At 37.9% G+C, this 22,250-nt stretch overlaps 1 protein-coding gene and 1 long non-coding RNA gene across 3 annotated transcripts; both read right to left on the bottom strand.

The window, feature by feature from the left end:
* Positions 7,092 to 7,418, bottom strand: LOC110270087. Its single transcript, XR_002359139.1, has 2 exons — positions 7,275 to 7,418; positions 7,092 to 7,188 (listed from the first exon to the last, which is right to left on the bottom strand). It is a non-coding gene; the product is annotated as an uncharacterized LOC110270087 (long non-coding RNA).
* LOC107618049 (cathepsin B-like protease 2) lies at positions 13,540 to 15,208 on the bottom strand. 2 transcript variants are annotated; one of them, XM_021118612.1, is made up of 5 exons: positions 14,782 to 15,208; positions 14,545 to 14,698; positions 13,906 to 14,062; positions 13,767 to 13,771; positions 13,540 to 13,677 (listed from the first exon to the last, which is right to left on the bottom strand). In XM_021118612.1, the coding sequence occupies exons 2-5, from the start codon at positions 14,578 to 14,580 to the stop codon at positions 13,552 to 13,554; spliced, it is 324 nt and encodes a 107-aa protein (XP_020974271.1). In that variant the 5' UTR covers positions 14,581 to 14,698; positions 14,782 to 15,208; the 3' UTR covers positions 13,540 to 13,551. The 2 variants fall into 2 exon arrangements, with proteins under 2 accessions (XP_020974271.1, XP_020974242.1); XM_021118583.1 differs by having other exon boundaries at positions 14,545 to 14,705; positions 14,782 to 15,032.

Genomic DNA, 22,250 nt, shown 5'->3' with positions numbered 1-22,250 from the left:
TGGATATCCATTTCGTTGGCCTCGGAGTGATCGATCCCCGGGTAACCGTTTACTTATTTGGATATCCGTTTTTATTTTTGGATATCTATTTCGTTGGCCTCGGAGTGATCGATCCCCGGGTAACCGTTTACTTATTTGAATATCCGTTTTGATTTTTGGATATCCGTTTTGTTGGCCTCGGGGTGATCGATCCCCGGGTCGTCGCTTTTTGTTATTTGGATATCCATTTCGTTGGCCTCGGAGTGATCGATCCCCGGGTAACTGTTTACTTATTTAGATATCCGTTTTGATTTTTGGATATCCGTTTTGTTGGCCTCGCGGTGATCAATCCCCAGGTCGCCGCTTTTTATTATTTGGATATCCGTTTTGTTATTTGGATATTTGTTTCATTGGCCTCGGGGTGGTCGATGCCTGGGTAGCCATTTACTTATTTAGATATCTGTTTTGTTATTTGGATATCCGTTTATTTGGCCTCAGAGTGATCCAACCCCGGGTCGTTATTTGGATATTCGTTTTGTTATTTGGATATCCGTTTCGTTGGCCTTGGGGCGATCGATCCCCAGGTAGCCGTTATTTATTTGGATATCCTTTTTGTTGGCTTCGGGGTGATTGATTCCTGGGTAGTCGTTTACTTATTTGGATATCCGTTTTGTTGGTCTCGGGGTGATCGATCCCCAGGTAGCCATTTATTTATTTGGATATCCGTTTCGTTATTTGGATATATCCGTTTTGTTGGCCTCGGGGTGATCGATCCCCAGGTAGCCATTTACTTATTTTGATATCTGTTTTATAGGCCTCGGGGTGATCGATCTCCGGGGATTTCCGCATTTAATTCGTGCCATCGGACGGGACAATGCTTTTGAAAAAAATGAATTTCATTTGAGATTTGGGCCTCGTAAAACCTCCCGATGTGGGTAGGAAAGAGTTCCTGGTAAGAAAATATACGATTAAACAACCTAAGCAATAAATGAAAGTGAAAAAGATAAAAAATAAAGCATAAAGAGATAGTCTTAAACGACCTCGATCTTGTTGCTTTGGAAGGATGTTTCTACGTATAGTAGCACCGTAAGTTGGTGGCATTCTAGGATCTCGGGAGCTCGGTCCCGTCTAGTCTTTCGAGGATGTAGGCTCCTTTTCCGATTATCGTCTTGATTCGGTAGGAACCCTCCCAGTTGGGCGTGAGCTTCCCTTCTCCGGGAATGGGGGACCGATGTCGTTTCGTCGTAAGATGAGGTCTCCTGGTTTGAAGTTTCTTCGTATCGTGCTGTGATTGTACCTTAGGCTTATTCTCTGTTTTAGGGCTAGATCCCACGGGTGTGCTATGCTCCTGACCTCGTCTGCGAGGTCCCGCTCTGCTTCTTCGTCGTTTTCTTCCCAGTTTCTGCGCAGGCTGGGGTCTTGGCGTGCATCGAGGTTGGCGAGGAAGATGCCTGCTGCGTCTCGGGATCTCTTGCGGAGAGCCAAGCTGGTGTTGTTGCACTCTACTACGAATTTCCGATCCCCGTGTATCGTTCTGATGATGCCGTTATCGGCCTGGAATTTCATGATTAGGAACTTGGTGAAGATGACGGCGGATAGGTCGTTGATCGTCTTTCTTCCGAGGATGTTGTTGTAGGCAGTGGAGTCCTTGAGGACCACAAACTTGGAGAGGATGGTCTTCTGTTGGTGATAAGAAAAAATTAGAACGAAGGATAGAGGGATAAGAAAAAGACAAAGAAAAGACGCAACAGAAACATAAAAGGATAGATAAATAGGTTTTTTCCTATTAGACCTCTAAGAAACCTGTTCTTAGCAGCCTAGGTTGTAACTCCCTAATTATCCTAAGTCTTACCTCATGCCGTAAAGCAAATGTTAATCAAAGGTTACGATAATTCTAAGGCTTATACATAAGTATATATAGAAGGAATAATAATTCTAGATGCCCAATGAAGGAGTAAGCTCAAAAACAGAGTTTCAAAGCGCAAACATTCACACGAAGCTACAAACTTAAGGCGCAAGGTAAAGATACAAGATAACAAGATATAAGTATATAAGAGAGTATAAAAATCATAAGGAACTAGCCTCATACCCCGGAGTTTAGGTCGACTATTCAATATACAGACATATAGTGTTTTGAAGGTTAAAACAGCATATACAAAATATCTTTCTCAAAGTAGGCCTCTAAGGCAAAGTAAATACAAAAGCGAGAGAACTACTCAAAATTCAAAAGACTCAAATGAAATAAAGATCCTCCGCTCTGTCACCATCAAGTAACTTACCGAGGTGGGTTACGATCTGAATCGGAAAAACAACAACAAAGTATGACATGAGAATCGAAGGTTCTCAATATGGTAAAAGAACCCATTAATGTAAGATGTAAGACCCTGGGATGCCAGAGGCAATCCTAGAGCTTCATACCAAACAGATATCCAAGCTTATCAAAATAAAAATAACTTAAACCATAAATAATAAATAGGGTTATCTAAACTTAGGGGATTTCTAACTAGTACTAATCACACCGCTGTATCCCACAGCTTTCACCAACCTAACCTCCATGCGGTTCTATCGCCACCGCCTACCAAGCTTCCTCAATCCCAGAAGAAAACACAAGTAATATAGACAAGTAAAGCACAAGTAAAGTACATTTACAACAATTAGAACAATTAGCAAGTAAACATGTACTTCATTTAGGCATAACAGAAATTAAGAAAAGCAAACAAACAAGTAGAAGATGCATATGATAAATGCCTTTCCTATTGGCTCGTGATATCACTTGTCGGTCTATAAATGCCAACCCAACACATCCTTTCGGATGTAGCCTTTTCTGCCACGCCAGAGATATAGTGCCCTGCACACTCATGCAGCAGAGAATCTGCTATGTCAGAGATATATTGTCTTGCACACTCATGCAGCAGGGAGTCTTCCACGCCAGGAATATAGGCCTCACACACTTCATGCAGCAGAGAAGGAGACAACAACAACTACTCATGCAACAGAGAAATATGCTACGCCAAGAATATAGGCCCCGCACACTCTCATATAATCCAATAATTTCATCATTCCTTTCCAAGTTCTCAACTCATCATAACCATCACCGGTTTTCAACTTCTCAAAAATCTCTTCAACCATACACTTCACAACTCAACACTCACCACTCAAGCTAGAAAATTACACAAACCTTCCAAAACCTATGTCACCGGCTCTAAACTCATAACTAAGAATACTCTTTTTATTCCTTTATCATTTTCCCCTTAATTCAAGACCCTAAAACTGACAAAAAGGTTTTAAACAAGTGTTATAGAAGTTTGCAACCTTGCTGGGAAGGTAAAACGGTTAAAACAAGGTTTTCATTGAAAAATAGGGAAGTGTGCGTATGCATAGGGTTGTGCGTACGCACGTCCAGAAGAGTTTTCCTAACTTGTGCGCGCACACGATGTTGTGCGTACGCACAACTTGCAAGATTCATAGGGTGTGTGTGCGCACCAGAATGTGCATATGCACGTTTTCAAAGTTGCACAGGGTGAGCGTGTGCACAAGACTGTGCATATGCACAAGTCCAAATATAGCCACTGGTAAGAGCACGCGCACAGCAGTGTGCGTGCGCACACAAACCAGAAATCACAAATTCTACAAAATCACAGAATTCAGATTTTTGACACCAACTTCCAACGATCATATCTTTTTCTACAAATTTTCAATTTCTACGAAATCTATACCGTTTTAAAGCTTTAAAATTTAATCAATTTAAAAAACTGTAGCTCAAAATATGATCCGCCAAAGTTGGCCTAAAACCCATTTTTACCAAAAACACTAAAAACTCAAACTTCACAAAAACTCTCAATTTAAACCAATTCAATCACATTTCAACCATACCAAAACAACCCAAAAATTCATACCAACACTTCTTCAACCATTTTCTCAATCACACAACCTTCTAAACCATTCAACAATTCTAAATCCAACCTAATTCACACATTACCACTCACCATTCCCATCAATCATCAATGTTACATATTTCCAAATTTCCATCCAAATAGACACATTATCATCAATTTATCATCATCAATACTCATAATCATTATCAATTATAATTACACCAACATTCATCATATTATCATCAAAGTCATACTTTCCCACATAAAACTCATTCAACCTTCATCATCATTATCATCGATCATAATATTCACATACAATTAATCATACACCCACATCATTCAATCCTATCTTAATGGCCACTAGCTTAAGTATCCAGAAATATTACATATTACATAGAAAAAACTGAAACCATACCTTGGTCAATTATCCTCCACGCACAAAACCACTAAAAAGCCAAGACAACTCCAAAAAGCACCAAAGCTTAAACGAACAACACATATATCACCAAAATCAAAACCTAGAAACCACAATCACTACAAGGGTATATGAGGAACTTTACCTTGTCTAAAGGGGATTGGGTCAAAGCCCAACAATTACTCGGTACTAGAGTTCACTTAAAGAACCAAAATCACAAAATCTACTCAAATACTATATCCAAAAATGTGAAATCTGTTAGGGATGAAAGGAAGAGTATGCAATTCGAGTTCTTACCTACTTTGTTTAGCTAGAATTGAAGAGCTCAATGAGAGCTTTGTGTGGCCACAAACAGCTCGTCAATCCGAGCTCCGAATCAAAAGTAATGGAGCTTTGAAGGGGGAGATGAATACACTACAAGGATTTTGCTCATTTGTGGAGTTTTTTTTCCTGTTTGTGGGGGTTTCAAACCTCCACAAAAAGAATCGTGGCAGTTTCGAAAACCCCCAAAATTGGAGGTGCCACGCAAGGTTCGAAAAACCGGACTGGTCATCAAACCGCTCTAGTTACTGGTTTACTGGTCCAACCGGTCTAACCGGTGGTTCAACCGAAAAAACCGTTTTAAAATAAAATAATAAATAAATTATAAATAAACATCTTAAAATATAATTATAGTATAATATAAATATTAAAATAATTTTTAAATTTAAAAAACTACATTAAATGTCATCAATCAAATTCTTATAATCTTATTAATATACAAACTCAAGTTAAATAGTATAAAGAAATATCAAATATTAAATGTCAACATAAAGATTTATCAATCATCAAAACCTCAAGATGTTCTTATGAGTTTCTTTTTTTCCTGAGAAAGACAAGGTTTCCCCTTGTCCAAGGCACCAGCGACCAGTATTCACCTCAGACAATTCTGGAACATGAGTAAGCTCTTCACCTCTATGATATCTATCATTAGTCTTTGGAATTCTGAATCTAAATTTAACTTTTGGTTTAACTTGTGTAGCCGAATAATTTGGCTGGGGGATTTAAATTATCGGGCAACCCTTTCTTATCGTGCGGCGAAAGCTCTTGTTGAGATACATAACTGGAAGGACTTGTTAGATAATGACCAAGTATGTTGCTTTCTTTTTCCCTTTTGCTCCTTTCTCAAATCTTAGCTTACTCACCATTTGATATCTTTTGCTTTCAGCTGCGAATAGAGCAGAGGCAAGGTCGAGTAAGGGAAAATATACTTCCCTCCCATATACAAGTATTCAAACAACTCAGGCAGGTATGCAGGAGATGGAAGACATTCAAAACAAAAGAGAACTCCAGCATGGTAGTGTTCTTAGTTCTTACCACCATCACCTGTATCAATCAGATAAGTGGTTAATGAAAATACAAAACAATCAAAATAATGCATGCTTTTTTTCTCAAGGTGTGATAGAATCTTATGGCATAGGAGAGGCATTCACCAATTATCTTATGTTCATGGGGAGTTATGATTCTCTGATCATAGACCTGTGTATAGCATATTCTTAGCAGAAGTTGATCAAAGAAGCTCTAGTGGCCAAAACATTTCAGCAAAACCAGTTTTCAGCATTCTAAAACCAGCAAAACCAGCAACTACAAAACACTAAAATCTGCCTACACCATTAAGCATTTAGCACATTATGAAACATTCCAAAACACTAATTCTTCACCCAGCAAAACTAGCAACTACAAAACAAAGCCATTAGCAAATTTGAACAAAAAAATTAGGAGCCATCAGCAACTAGTAAACCATAGTAACAAACTAACAGAGCCATCAGTAAACTAATAGAGCAATCGAGCCATTGAGCAATTAAAAAACAGTCACACTAAAACAGAGTAACAAAATAACAGAGGGAACGAGCCATCAGTAAAGAAGAAGAAGACCGAAGAAGAAGACCAAAAATTAAAAACAGTCGCACTAAAATGGAACAAAAATTGAAGAAGAAGACCGAAGAAGAAGACCAAAGAACAACAATTTCAGAACTTCAAAGTTCAAACCAAGAAGAAGACTGAATAATCAGTGAAGATGAAAATGAGAAGTCACTAACCTGGATTCCGTGCCGAGAAGCATGCAAAGATGAAGACGACGTGCCGCGCTACTGGGTTCCAGACACGGGGGAGAGGAAGAAGCAGCGGCGCTGACGACTTGGGGACGGCGGCAGCGCTCTGGACCTGGGAACGGCGGCAGCGATGAAGGGCTAGGGTTTCCCTTGGCAGCGATGAAGGACGATTCACGAATGATTGCGGAAGAAGGGGGGTTTGGCTCACGAAGACTTGGGCTTGCTTTAGTTTTTTTATTTTTAAATCAACAAAATGACGTCACTTTATCCGAACCGGTCGGTTACCGGTCCGGTCCAACTGGCTGGTTCTCGACCGGTTCGACGGTTTTTTAGCGGTTTTTCTTTTAGCGGTTTTAGAGGGAGGATCGGACCGCTTACATCATCGGTTCCCAGTTGAACCGGTTTGACCGGCTGATCCGGTCCGGTTTTCAGAATCTTGGTGCCACGAGCTCCTCTGTGGCAGTTTTTCACAACCCCACAATTCCATTCAGTGGCAGTTTTCTATCCCTTTTGTGGGGGTTCTGTGCTAGCGTTTTGTGACAATTTTTGATTAATTATTGTGGCGGTTTAAAACCCCATAAAAAGAATTTTTAATTAAAAAAAAATCACATTCATGTGGGGTTTCAACCTCCACAAATATGTCAATATTATTCTTAAACAATTAATCTGAATACTAGAATTATATTATTATACTACTGATCAATTATCATTCTGCAGCTTCATATTTCTCTCTTTCTTGTCTTGCCAATTCTTTGGCCATTTCCTCCTTAGCAAGAATCTCCTTCAGTTTCATGGATTCTTCTGATCGCCTCTTGCTGAGATCATTCAACTGTTCAGAAGAAAGAATTTGATTTCAAGAAAGAACTGGAGCCATGAGAGGGTATGGGGTTCCATAAACAAGCTAATAGATATTACCTTTCATGATGCATTTATGCTTTCGCTTTGAGCTACTGCATGCATTCCTTGGGCTTGTCTTAGTTCAATTCTCAACTTTTCCAGCTCAAGGCTAACATTTTCCTGATAAATGACCACAAAAAAATTCAGTTGCAAAAGGATTTTGCTGAAGCAACAACTAGAAAAGTATAGTATTCTCATGCAGCATAAGGGCCTTGAGCTAGGCAACCGTAAGACTCAAAACCTTTGAAAAAGGGCTATCGTTAGCTAATTTTAAATTCAGTGTTTCTATAGTTTTAATTTCAGAAATTTCTTTATTAAAGAAAATTAAAGTAAGTTTTGATTTATTGAATTTGAGATAAGTTATGATTATTATCCAATTTGATAATTATTGGATTATTTTCTATAATTATATTAAAGTTGGTAGTTGTGAAATAATAAGGATTTTTATATGATTCGGATTAAATAATTAATATTTTAAATATTAATACTGTTATTTTGGAAAATAAAGGGTTTAATTATATTATTTCTAATTATTTTGATTTGGGCATTTTATGGAAAATAATTTGTAAGATTGATGAGCAAATAGTATTTTTCTATATACAATTAGTGCTGGATTTAATTTGGGTTTCAATTACTACATTATTCCCAATTTCATCTGAAATTACTAAAATGCCCCTAACCCTAATTTTTGAAAATGAAACCCTAACCCTGGAAACCCTAACCCGACTCGGTTTTCCCCAACTGCTGCAGCCCCTCTCTTCTAACAGCAGCAGCAACACTTCCCCTTTCCTCAAACCAATACACTCAGCAGCAGCAGCAGATCTTTCCCTTTTCCAACAGAACGCAACACACATGGCTTCCCATTTCATGAAAGAAAGAAATTGAGGCAGAGAGGGAGAGGGAGACTGAGTTGCGGCTGAGGAGAGGCGGAAGGAAGTTCACCGCGTTGCCATCGCCTCGCTGCCGCGCCAATGCGTCCTACGTCGCCGCCGTTGCTAGCCGAAGGGAGAAGAAGGATCTGTTCGCGCTGTCACCACGCGGTTGCTGAGCCGTGCCGTTGCCGCCATTGCCGTCCTGTCCCTGGAGCCTGAGCCGCACCTCTATCACCGAATCAGAGGAGCTCATCCTTGCTGAGTCGTCACCATCTTGCCTCTGCCGGCGAGCACGAAGAGAGAGGGAGAGCGCGACAAAGGAGACCATCGTCGCCTGGGTCGCCGTCGTCGGGACTCCTTGCCGTTGCCAGTCCTGCTTGTTCTGTCGCTGGGAAACTCATCGCTGTTGGGGTCTCACCGCCGTCGTTCCAGTTGTGGCTGGTGTCTGAAAAGAACTGAAAATTGATGGTTTAGAAGTTATAATAAATACTCGTTGTAAGTATAGTTACTAAACCAAGCAATCAACCTTTCTTACAAACGTTTTGGTTGTCACAAGTAACAAACCCCATTTTAAAATTGATAACCGAGTATTTAAACCTCGGATCGTCTTCTCAAGGAACTGCAGGGAAGTATGTTCTTATTATTGGTTATGAAGATTGTAAATTGGGGTTTTGAAGGTAGGGAGCAAGTAAATTAAATTGCAATTAAAATAAATAAAAGACTGTAAAGTGAATAAATGACCGTAAAACATACTTTTGGCAAGGTTTGAGAAATTGGAAGTCCTGTCCTAGTTATCCTTATCAATGATGATAAAAATTGAATCTTAATTCCACTTAGTTAACCTTTGCTAGAGCAAGGGAAGGTCAAGTGACTAATTAGTTAGATCCTCAAATCCTAGTTAATTCCTAAGGAAAGATTTGGATTATTGAAGTTCAATTCAATTAGCAAAGATAACGATTATCAATCATGTTGAGTTTGATAACTCCAGAGTTACTGATTTCTTAACCAAGACCAAAAGGAGAAAAATAAATCTACTGGAATAAAAATGTCTTCAGATTAGGAATAACAATAACATAAATAAAAGAGAGCAATTGTAAACTGAAATACCTCAAATAACATTAATTCAAAAGAGTAACCTGTAACATAGAAGAATTCATAAATAAAATTGAGAAAATAATAAAAGGAATATTGAACCTGGTAAAAAGAGATAATCCTGAAAGCGAATAAAATCCTAATCTAAATCCTAATCCTAAAGAGAGAGAGGAGAGAATCTCCCTCTCAAAACTAAATCTAAATCATGAGAAGTGAATTATGAGAGCCTGATTATGAATGGATGCATTCCCCCACTTTATAGCCTCTAATCTGTGTGTTCTGGGCTGAAAAATGGGTCAAAAGCAGCCCAGAAATTGCTCCCTGTGATTTCTGTTACGTTCAGGTCGCGGGCAAGTGACGCGGAGGCGTCGTCCGCGCGGACAAGTTCGTAGATGCGATGCGGGCGCGTCATTCACGCGTTCGCGTCGCCTAACTTCGGAGCAGCTATGGCAAATTATATATCAGATCGAAGCCCCGGACGTTAGCTTTCCAACGCAACTGAATCCGCGTCGTTTGGATTTCTGTAGCTAAAGTTATAGCCGTTTGAGTGCGAAGAGGTCTGGCTGTACAACTTAACAGTTTCTCCAACTTCTTGTATTCCTTCCACTTTTGCATGCTTCCTTTCTATCCTCTGAGCCATTCCTACCCTGTAATCTCTGAAATCACTTAACACACATATCAAGGCATCTAATGGTGATAAGAGAAGATTAATATTAGCAATATAAAGGCCAAAGAAGCATGTTTTCAATCATAGCACAAAATCAGGAAGGAAGACATAAAGCATGTGATTAGTATGAATAAATAGGTAAAGAGTTGATAAAAACCACTCAATTGAGCACAAGATAAACCATGAAATAGTGGTTTATCAGTGTCACGCCGGAGAGCCATCATCGCGGGTTGGAGCTGATTCTTTTGCTGTCGTTTCATCGTTGCTGCGGCTGAGTTGCGGCCGTTGGATCTGACCGGAGAGGAAGGTGGTGACGATGGTGGATGTTGGTGCTGGGTTAGCGCGGCCACTGCTGCTGGCCGTTCCAAGCTGCTTCGCCGTCTCTGCCACCGGAGAATGCAGCTTAGTCGCCGGAAAACTCTGCCGGTAAGGGCTTTAATTGAGGTTTTTGCCTTTTTGGATTTCGAGAAGGTTTTAATGCTGCGTGGTTTTTATAGTTGATCCATCGGAGCTTCTGGCCACCGCCGGAGCTGTTGTCGGGCCTGTTTGAAATCACAGCTGCTTCGTTTCGCTAGTTCAATAAGTATTTATATTTCGAAAAGCCTCGCGTTAGTATTCCGTTGTGTTCGGTTAATGAATATGAGTATTGATAACGTGGGGTCGAGTCCTGATTATTGTATGTTGCGATTAGTGTTGCTATGGTTATTGCGAACGTGACTGGGAGCTAAGGTTTTGGTTGCCGTCAGTTCGGGTTGAGGCGGAAAGGACTCTGTGAGACGTTTGGGTTATGGAATTGCGTTGAGATAGGGGCGCTTTCCAAAAACTATATTTTATATATTGGAATTATTACATATGGATACTGATGTGAGTGAATGTGTATTTGGTGATTGTATCGGCCTTATGTATGGCTTGATTTGCCTTGGTTGGTTATGAACGTCTGTTGGTTTTGTTGTGTGGTTTTGTGGAACGAAATGCTTTTCAAGTTGATTCTTTTAAAGTTTTGAGATCGAGTTTAACCCGTTGAGAATTGATTTGAGTTAATTTTATTTATGCCAATGAGGCGACTGTTGGATTTAGCTTGATTTTGAATTGATTTTGGATTCTGGACTGTTGAAAAGGATTGTGGAACAATTTAGTTGGGACCCGAACCGGGTGGCAAAGTCCAAGTTTTAGGGGAGATGCTGCCAAAATTTCTATAACATCTGAGTCTTTATTGAAATGTTGTTTGGAAAAATGATGAGTTAAAGACTTCTACTATTTTATTTGAATTATCAAGAAAAAGATGTTTCATGCTTTTGAAATGAATTACTAAAGAGGAAATTGTGATTTAGTCTTGCTTCTTAAGAAAGGCATTGTATCTCTTTCAGGAGAAAGTTATTTAGATGAAACTTATGTTTTAAAGCTGTTTTAAATGTGACAAGGGCTATGCCTTTGAATTTGACTTGAGGGTTTCAATTAGAGGAGTTTCAATGACCTTGAAAGAACCTGAATGTCTGTTGACAAGTTTCATTTTGAAATGTGTGGAACAAGGTTTTAAGTACTCTTTAAATTCTGAATTCTTGCAAGACTAAAACAATTTTGAACAGTTGAAATGTTCTAGAAATTATCATGAGGGTTGAAGTCGGTTTCGCCTAAGTAAAGGAAACGGCTTTGAAAGAAGTAAATGATTACGTGACTTGGTTTGGCTTAGACCCTATTTTATTACTCAAATCGGAAAGCCAAGGTTTTAATGATTTTAAATGAATTTGGCAAAATGAGTTATGTTATTCTCCCCTAAAGACTTGAGACTCTGCCGAGAAACTTTTGTTATAAATTCCATTGTTGGATGGATGATTTTGAATATTTCAAAATAAATCTTTAACTTGCCATGATTATGGAAGTTTTGGAAAGAGGATGCCGAGAGTGGCATTGTTTTCAAAGGGGAATTTACCTTGAGTAAAAGTGGCTTATGAGCCTGAGATAATTTGAGAAATGAGATGTTTAAAGCCAAGGCTGAAAAGAGTTGAAACTTGATTTCAAAGTGAAATGATTTGAGAAAAAGTGATTTATGGATTAAATGCCGATTTTATGAATTTGATGATGTTGAATGGTGGAAGTGCTGTTTGTTTGTGAGCCGGAATGGCTGTGTATGATTATGAATAATGGCTAGTTCTGGATTGAACCGTGAGCCGGAATGGCTGTGTGTGATATGAATATTGGCTGGTTCTGGATTGAACCGTGAGCCGGATGGCTGAGATGGATGTTGATCCATGGCTGAGAATGAAAGCATATGTGCTGAGATATTGATAATTTGCGATATTGGACTTCCACTATTGGAGATACGAGTTTCCCTGGGAGAAAGCAGTGACTAGCCACCACGTGCTCCAGGTGGAGACTCGAAGCTCTTTTGACCCTATGTCGTCAGGGTTGCCAGGCACTGTGAAATTCCCGAATGAGCTCACCCCCGTGAATATTCACCAGTAAAGGTGATGGATATGGATCATGATTATGATCACAATTATGTTGAGTATAACTCGAGTTGGGGAGACACGACAGAGGGACAGTCCAATGGTTAGCTACCAGGACTTGTCGGGTTGGCTATATAATCGACAGATGATATCATCAGCCACTAGGGACAGGCATGCATCATATGCATCTATGTGACATTGTTTGGATGTGCATATTGTACTTGGTTTGCCTTTGTGATTACTTGTGATTAACTGCTATTTGTTCTACTTGCTGTAACTGTTTGTTTGTGCTTGAACTTCCTATCTGTATTTGCGACTGGGACTCTGTTGGATTGTGGTGATTGATTGATGGTTGGATTGTTTGGGCCTAGGGCCGTGGTTGAAATGAGATGGACCGATAGTTAGTTTCGGTTTTGTGTTTCTGCTTTGGAATAAAATATGAAAGGCTATTTTGGTTCTGCATAGATAAACCATTTTGAAAGGCTTTTGAGTTTTTGAGAATTGAATGGTTTTTCTTTCAGAAAATATTTTTAGACTTTATTTTTATTGTAAACCGTTGTTTTTGAAAAGGAGGCATAAGACGGTTATTAATCACTAGTACGGTTTATCTTCACGTATCCTATTACAGTAATTCCCAAAAACTCTCTACTGAGAACCCTTTCGAGGATGATGTTCTCACCCCCTACATTTTTTCCCCTTTCAGGATATGGGCGCAAAAGTCACCAAGAGTTATTTAGTTGTTGTTGAGATGCTCTGTACTGTTTTAGTTATGGTTTATTGTACCCTCGCCTTTATCTTGATATATTCTGAAAGAGGGATAGGGACTGTATTGGATAATGCTTGTAATATTATCTATGTATATAAGTGTATATATGTATGTAATCTTTATGAATTTTTGTAAGATGTATGGTATTTATGGATGTACGTTATCGAACGAAAGTATTTTTGGGAGCGGTATTACGGTTTAAAGTTTTAAACAGGCTCATAAATTAGTATTAAATAGTATAAGTGTCATCGTAATGTCCGAGATACCAGAGTCGCGCAGCCGGAAGCATGAGCTTTGGTAGTTAGGGTGTTACATAGCCAACTTTGTTTTAGGATTTATAATTTAGGGTCTAGAGCTAAGGGTTTATGATAAGATAAATAAACAAAATTTCAAGAAGTTGGATGATATTGACTACACATATCCTCTTTAAATCCCTCAATAAGATATGTATTTATTGATATTCACACACAGTAATATATTGCTCAGTAATAAGATTACTTACCACATCAAAATGAATGCAAAATCGATCTGATAATGACTCTACAGCACCAAATGCCCAACAAGAATCACAATGACCCTAAATAATCAGCATAAGGATTATCTAAGTACCTCTTGAACCTTGATATTGTTTAGGGTTAAAATGTAGAAAAGAAAAGGAAAAATTACCTGATCTTCAATGCAGAAATTGATTCACCAATCCATATTATTATGATATGAGGAAAAAAAAAGATTCAGCACCTCCTTTCAAACAAACTATTTGATTAATAAATTAAACTTAACAATGGAGAAGGAGCAAGCAAATGACCTAGAATTCTTCCAATGGTACTACACTGAGACCATTGAGTCCTTGCATCAAACTCCTTTGGCAATTTCAATGATTTTGGATGAGTCACAATGGGTGCACTTATCAGTTCCTTCTTAAGAGTTGGTTTAACACTAAGCAGGCGCTTAAATTCTCCAACCTGCACATCAAGCACAATATAGATTCTACAAATGATAAAATTATAAAAAAATTACCATATTTTCAACAAGATGTGGGACCTTTTTTTCAATTAGCAGTGCAATAAAATAGGATCTGATTCAGTGACATGAAGATGATATTTTGTCCTAGCAGTAATATTTTAGTCTTAGAATTCCCTCCCACGTCTATTAAAATGTTAACAAAAGAAAAATGTACAGCAAGCAAATAATCAAATAGATAACTCTACAGCATAAAGTAAGGATATTAAAAATTGTGTAACCTTCTTAAGTCTTTCTTCCAGATTATATCCAATTTGGGATTAGATCGAACCCTAGGCCCTTCCACATTCACTTGGTTTGCTTTCTTTGGTTATCTCTTGTACTCAAACCAGTCAATTCCTATAATACAGAATGTGTCATATACAATTCACATAATTAAAACCACAAAATTTAAGTCCCGTACTAAACAAGAACAAATTCTCACCGTAATGACTTGGAATGATATGAGAATTAGTTCCATGAGATCTGATAGCTTCAAATGCACTTTCAATCGAAGCTTCCAGAGACTCCATCTTGCTCACCTTCCAGATCTCCTCAGCCAGTGCCACTGAGTCTGCAAAGAAATCGCACTCTGAGTGCTTCAAGCTAGCGGAGCAAAATCAGAACCAGCAAAAGAAGCTGTCGTGGAAGACAACGCAGAAACGGAATATCTAAGCATTACCTCAACGATTTGAATGGAATCATCCCTAAAATACTATCTCGAGAGGCGAGAGCTCCATGAATTGAGAGGCTCCACGATCACCTCGTCTTCCATTCATAACTCCAGCAGGTGACGCGTTGACGGAGGAGACTTGGCGGCAACGGCGGCAAGGAGATGAATGGCGGTGGTGATGGAATCCAGATTTTAGGGTTTCAGACTCTGATCTCCCTCGTTCTCTCTCTCTCGAATAACTTCAATTTTTTTATTTTTGGTATGGGCTTGGTAAATATTTGTTTGGGTTGGGTTTTTTATAATTAATTGGGTTGAAAACAAACAGTGAGAGTTTTTGTTAATTATTTAAAATGGTTACAAATAAAATAGATTGTGGAGGTTCTAATAACTCTCACTAAAAAACTTCCACAAACAAATAAAAATTTTGTAGTGATAGTGACATCCTTCTCCTCTCTTCTCCCTATTCGAGTTCTCTCTCTCTCTCTTTCTCTCTCTCTCTGTGTGCTGAAATGAGCTTCTTAGGCTCATTTATGGCTTTATATAAGTTGAGCTTGGCCCAACTTGAGTTCGGTCCAACCGTGTAGCATTTTTGGTTCGTTTGGCCCAACTTTGGGCCAAACCTTTAGGATAAGTGACCGGTTTGCTAGATCTTCTCCCAACTGCAAATTGGGATCTTTTTGTACTGTCTTCTAGATCTTCCTAATTCAATCCAGCATATACGAGCAGCATCAGAAAAATTGGCTTGTACCAATCGAACCTTCTTTTCCTCTGAAAGGATGCAATTTGTAAAAATCGACTCTACCTTTCTTTCCCATCTGAAATAAGCTTCAGGATCATTCCTCCCTTTAAATACAGGGATTTGCAATCGAGAACCTTTTTTGCATATGAGATTCCTTCATCATCACTATCGTAATACTCAATCATTTTTTGTGACTCTTTTTTTTTTTCTTGGTTTTTATGGATTCTAAAGTGAATTTGCAGAAATTAAAGAGAAAAAAAAAACAAAGAGACTAAACAAAACCCATTAAACGTGTAGATAAATAAGAATTTACTTACGACCTGGCTCTGATACCAGATGATAAGAAAAAATTAGAATGAAGGATAGAGGGATAAGAAAGAGACGAAGAAAAGACGCAACAGAAACTTAAAAGGATAGATAAATGGGTTTTTTCTACTAGACCTCAAAGAAACTTGTTCTTAGCAACCTAGGTCACCGGAAGGGTTTTTCCTACTAGACCTTCAAAGAACCTGTCCTTGACAACCTAGATCAGGGAATAAAAATTGAATCACTCAATTTTCTCCATGCAATCAGCGAAGCAAATCAGTCATCTCACTTAATCACACTAAAAAAATGCGCATAAAGCACTAAAAAAATTTTATTCATTAAAGTTGTGTAAATGTCTCACCAAAGGTGTTTAAATAGACCCCTAATAAATTAGCTAAAAGATAAGATAAGATAAGACAACTAATTTAAATCGTATTTGATCTTATTGGATTAGATCAAATTTGATTTAAATTTTAAAATCCTAAAGATATGATAACTAATTTAAATAAGATTTGATCTTATTAGATTACATTAGATTAGATTTAAACTTAAAATCCCTAAAAATACTACTAAGCAAATAAGAAGTAAATCAAATCTTCTAACAAACTCTAACAGCAAAACAAATTAAAAATAAATGACTAAAAATTCAAAAATTAATAAAAATTATGCCTCCCATTGAATTTGGAAAGTTTTATTGGGATTCTTGTTGTCCTGCCTTAGTCCAATGGGCCTTATGAATTGTTGCCCTTTCAGCACCACTGTTTTTGAGACGGACTCTTGGTTTTCTTGATGTCCAAGACTAGCATGGCACAATTCTTCTAGTATTCAGATCTTTGAACATGACGAGATTACCATTCTGTCCTTTAGCTCTGAAATGACAAAAATGCCCTCCTGAGCACAGGTGGCTTCCGGTTCCAATGGTTAGTGGTAACACTATGGAACCATCTAGTATGAGGAAGTTGTCTTTGAGTCTAGTGACCCCGTTGCGGTGGGTTTATAGATTTTCCTTTTGGAGATCCAGTTTGTTGAAGGCTCCTCTAAAGAGGACGTTAGAATCAGCTCCGGTGTTGACCAGTATTCTTTTCACAAGTCCGGTTCCAAATTTTACCAAGATGCCGAATAGGGCGTCTTCTGCCGAGGTGCCTGATGAGCGGATATTTTATACGCTTTTTGGTGGTATTTTCATGTAATTTTTAGTATGTTTTAGTTACTTTTTATTATATTTTTATTAGTTTTTATGCAAAAATCACATTTCTGGACTTTACTATGAGTTTGTGTGTTTTTTTGTAATTTCAGGTATTTTCTGGCTGAAATTGAGGGACCTGAGCAAAAATCTGATTCAGAGGCTGAAAACGGACTGCAGATGCTGTTGGATTCTGACCTCTCTGCACTCGAAATGAATTTTCTGGAGTTACAGAAGCCCAATTGGTGCGCTCTCAATTGCATTAGAAAGTAGACATCTTGGGCTTTCCAACAATATATAATAGTCCATAATTGGCTCGAGATTTGGTAGCACAAACTGGCGTTTAAACGCCAGCTCCTTACCCTTTTCTTGCGTTAAATGCCAGAACTGGCATAAAAATTGGAGTTAAACGCCCAAACTGGCACAAAAGCTGGAGTTCAACGCCAGGAATAGCCTATGCATGTGAAAGCTTCAATGCTCAGCCCAAACACACATCAAGTGGGCCCCGGAAGTGGATTTCTGCACTATCAATCTTAGCTTACTCATTTTTTGTAAACCTAGGTCACTAGTCGAGTATAAAAACCACTTTTAGAGATTCATTTTGTACCTCATGACATTTTTACATCTAAATTTTGTATCTTCTACGGCATGAGTCTCTAAACTCCATGGTTGGGGGGGAGGAGCTCTGCTGTGTCTTGATGGATTAATGCAATTACTACTGTTTTCTATTTAATCACGCTTGTTTCTATTCTAAGATATTCACTCGCACTTCAACATGATGAATATGATGATCCGTGACACTCATCACCATTCTCAACCTATGAACGCGTGCCTGACAACCACTTCCGTTCTACCTGAGATTGAGTGTATATCTCTTGGGTTCTCGGTTCACTAGTTTAATTGCATCTCCTGACAACAGAGCATTCGAATCCGTGAGACCAGAGTCTTCGTGGTATAAGCTAGAATCAATTGGCAGCATTCTTGAGATCCGGAAAGTCTAAACCTTGTCTGTGGTATTCCGAGTAGGATCTGGGATGGGATGACTGTGACGAGCTTCAAACTCAATGGATCCTATTCCAACACTAGTGAGAACCGACAGATGATTAGCCCTACAAAACCCATAGCTGGACCATTTTCATTGAGAGGACGGATGGTAGCCATTGACAACGATGATCCACCAACATACAGCTTGCCATGGAAGGAGCCTTGCGTGCGCAAAGAAGAAGACAGTAGGAAAGTAGAGATTCAGAAGACAGAGCATCTCCAAAACCTCAACCTGTTCTCTATTACTGCATAACAAGTATTATTTAATCCATGTTCTTTTACTCATTCCAATTAAAACTAAGAATCATTACTAATATCCTGACTAAGAGTTACAAGATAACCATAGCTTGCTGATGAGCGGATAATTTGTACGCTTTTTGGCATTGTTTTTAGTATGTTTTTAGTAGGATCTAGTTACTTTTAGGGATGTTTTCATTAGTTTTTATGTTAAATTTACATTTCTGGACTTTACTATGAGTTTGTGTATTTTTCTGTGATTTCAGGTATTTTCTGGCTGAAATTGAGGGACTTGAGCAAAAATCAGATTCAGAGGTTGAAGAAGGACTGCTGATGCTGTTGGATTCTGACCTCCCTGCACTCAAAGTGGATTTTCTGGAGCTACAGAACTCCAAATGGCGCGCTTCCAATTGCGTTGGAAGGTAGACATCCAGAGCTTTTCAAAAATGTATAATAGTGCATACTTTGTCCGAGTTTAGATGACGTAAAAGGGCGTTGAACGCCAGTTCTACGCTGCTGTCTGGAGTTAAACGCCAGAAACAAGTCACAAACCAGAGTTGAACGCCAGAAATACGTTACAACCTGGCGTTCAACTCCAAGAAGGACCTCTACACGTGCAACACTCAAGCTCAGCCCAAGCACACACCAAGTGGGCCCTGGAAGTGGATTTATGCATCAATTACTTACTTTTGTAAACCCTAGTAGCTAGTTTATTATAAATAGAACTTTTTACTATTGTAATTAGACATCCTGGAATGTATTTTGATCCTGTGATCAAGTCTTAGTTACTCCGGTTCCCCTCTGGGACCGAGACCAATGAACTCCATTATCACTTATGTATTTTCAATGGTAGAGTTTCTACACTCCATAGATTAAGGTGTGGAGCTCTGCTGTTCCTCAAAGATTAATGCAAAGTACTACTATTTTCTATTCAATTCATCTTATTTCGCTTCTAAGATATTCTTTCGTACTTCAACCTAAATGTGATGAACGTGACAATCATCATCATTCCCTATGAATGTGTGCCTGACAACCACTTCCGTTCTACCTTAGATTGAATGAGTGTCTCTTAGATCTCTTAATCGGAATCTTCGTGGTGTAAGCTAGAATGATGGCGGCATTCAAGAGAATCCGGAAAGTCTAAACCTTGTCTGTGGTATTCCGAGTAGGATTCAATTATTGAATGACTGTGACGAGCTTCAAACTCGCGATTGCTGGGCGTAGTGACAGACGCAAAAGGAGGGTGAATCCTATTCCAGCATGATTGGGAACCTCAGATGATTAGCCGTGCCGTGACAGGGCATTTTGGATCATTTTCACAAGAGGAGGGGATGTAGCCACTGACAACGGTGATGTCCTTGCACAAAGCCAGCCATAGAAAGGAGTAAGACTGATTGGATGAAGATAGCAGGAAAGCGGAGGTTCAGAGGAACGATTGCATCTCCATACGCTTATCTGAAATTCTCACCAATGATTTACATAAGTATATCTATCCTTCTTTTATTACTACATTTCGAAAACTACATAACTATTTTATATCCGCCTGACTGAGATTTACAAGGTGACCATAGCTTGCTTCATACTAACAATCTCCGTGGGATTCGACCCTTACTCACGTAAGGTATTACTTGGACGACCCAGTGCACTTGCTGGTTAGTTATGCGAAGTTGTGAAGATATGTTTAGACCATGGTTTTGTGCATCCGTTTTTGGTACCATTGCCAGGGAATCAATTTCGAATAATAATTCACAACCTGAGTAACAATTTCGCATACCAAGTTTTTGGCGCCGTTGCCGGGGATTGTTCGAGTTTGGACAACTGACGGTTCATCTTGTTGCTCAGATTAGGTAATTTTCTTTTTGTTTTATTTTCAAAAATTTTTCAAAAATATTTCAAAAATTTTTCTTTTGTTTTTGAAAAAAAATAATAAAAATAATGTTTTCAAAAATAAATTATTCTATGGCTTCAAAACTTTCAAGAATGAATTCTAGAGTTTCATGGTAACATGTTGAATCCTATCTGGCTGAAAAGCCATACCCAAACTCCTTTGGGATTGGTCTTCAACTAATCACCTCAATGGATGTAATTCCATTCTAAAGCTTGACTGGCTATTAAGCCATGTCTAACCCTCAGATTGGAGCTTTAGACTAAAGAGTACAAGATTCCTGGAATTCATATTAAAGATTTTGGAATCCTTATTTTTCCTTTTTCAAATGATTTTCGAAATTTTTAAAAGAAAATACAAAAAAAAAATTCATAAAATTATAAAAATCAAAAATATATTTTGTGTCTCTTGTTTGAGTCTTGAGTCATGTTATAAGTTTGGTGTCAATTGCATGTTCATCTTGCATTTTTCGAAAAATTCATGCATTCATAGTGATCTTCATGATCTTCAAGTTGTTCTTGGTAAGTCTTCTTGTTTGATCTTTGCATTTGCATGTTTTGTGTCTTTTCTTCTTTTTCATATGCATTCTTGAAATCTTAGTGTCTAAGCATTAAATATTTCTAAGTTTGGTGTCTTGCATGTTTTCTTTGCATTAAAAATTTTCAAAAATATGTTCTTGATGTTCATCATGACATTCAAAGTGTTCTTGGTGTTCATCTTGACATTCATAGCATTCTTGCATGCATTCATTGTTTTGATCCATAACTTTCATGCATTGCATCATTTTTCTTGTTTTTCTCTCTCATCATAAAAATTCAAAAAAATCAAAAAAATATCTTTCCCTTTTTCTCTCTTAAAATTTTGAAAATTAGATTTGACTTTTTCAAAAATTTTTAAAATCTAGTTGTTTTTATGAGTCAAATCAAATTTTCAATTTAAAAATCTTATCTTTTTCAAAATCTTTTTCAAAAATCTTTTTCTTAATTTTACATCATATTTTCGAAAATAACATCATCAATTAATGTTTTGATTCAAAAATTTCAAGTTTGTTACTTACTTGTTAAGAAAGATTCAAACTTTAAGTTCTAGAATCATATTTTATGATTTCTTGTGAATCAAGTCATTAATTGTGATTTTAAAAATCAAATCTTTTTTTAAAAACTAATTTCAATCACATGTTTTCAAAAATATCTTCTTATCTTACCTTTTTCAAAAATTTGATTTCAAAATATCATTTCTAACTTCCTAACTTCTTATCTTTTCAAATTTGTTTCAACTAACTAATTAACTTTTTGTTTGTTTCTTATCTTTTTCAAAACCACCTAACTAACTCTCTCTCTCTCTCTCTAATTTTCGAAAATATCTCCCTCTTTTTCAAAATTTCTTTTTAATTAAACTAATTATTTTATTTTTTATTTGAATTTTTGAAAAACTATTAACCTTTTTCAAAAACTATTTTCGAAAATCACTAACTCTCTTTCAAAAATTATTTTCGAAAATCCTCTCACTCTCTCATCTTATTCTATTTATTTATTCATCTACTGACATATCTTCCTCACATCACTCACCAAATTCGAACCCCCTCTTCTATCTGTGTTCGAATTTTTTTTATTCTTCTTTTTCTACTAACAATAAGGAACCTCTTTACTGTGACATAGAGGATTCCTCTTCTTTTTTTTTCTCTTCTCTTTCTTATGAGCAGGGACAAAGAAAAAAGCATTCTTGTTGAAGCTGATCCAGAACCTGAAAGGACTCTAAAGAGAAACTAAGAGAAGTTAAATTACAACAATCCAGAGACAACCTTATTGAAAATTTTGTCCGGAAAATGTGAGGTTGGCGTTCAACTTGCCAAACATGGAAGAGAACGCACGCCCCTACATAAGGAGAGTCAACTTTGATCAAAGGTTGGACCAAGTCCTCATGGACATATGTGTAGAAGGGGCTCAATGGAAGATTGACTCAAAAGGCAAACCGGTTCAACTAAGAAGACTGGACCTTAAGCCTGTAGCTAGAGGATGGTTGGAGTTTATTCAATGCTCAATCATTCCCACTAGCAACCGGTCTGAAGTTACTATAGACCGGGC

This window comes from Arachis ipaensis, chromosome B01 (assembly GCF_000816755.2).
Source record: "Arachis ipaensis cultivar K30076 chromosome B01, Araip1.1, whole genome shotgun sequence".
Lineage (NCBI taxonomy): Eukaryota > Viridiplantae > Streptophyta > Magnoliopsida > Fabales > Fabaceae > Arachis > Arachis ipaensis.
The sequence above is the reverse complement of the archived record's forward strand: the minus strand, read 5'-3'. Positions and strand labels throughout refer to the sequence as shown.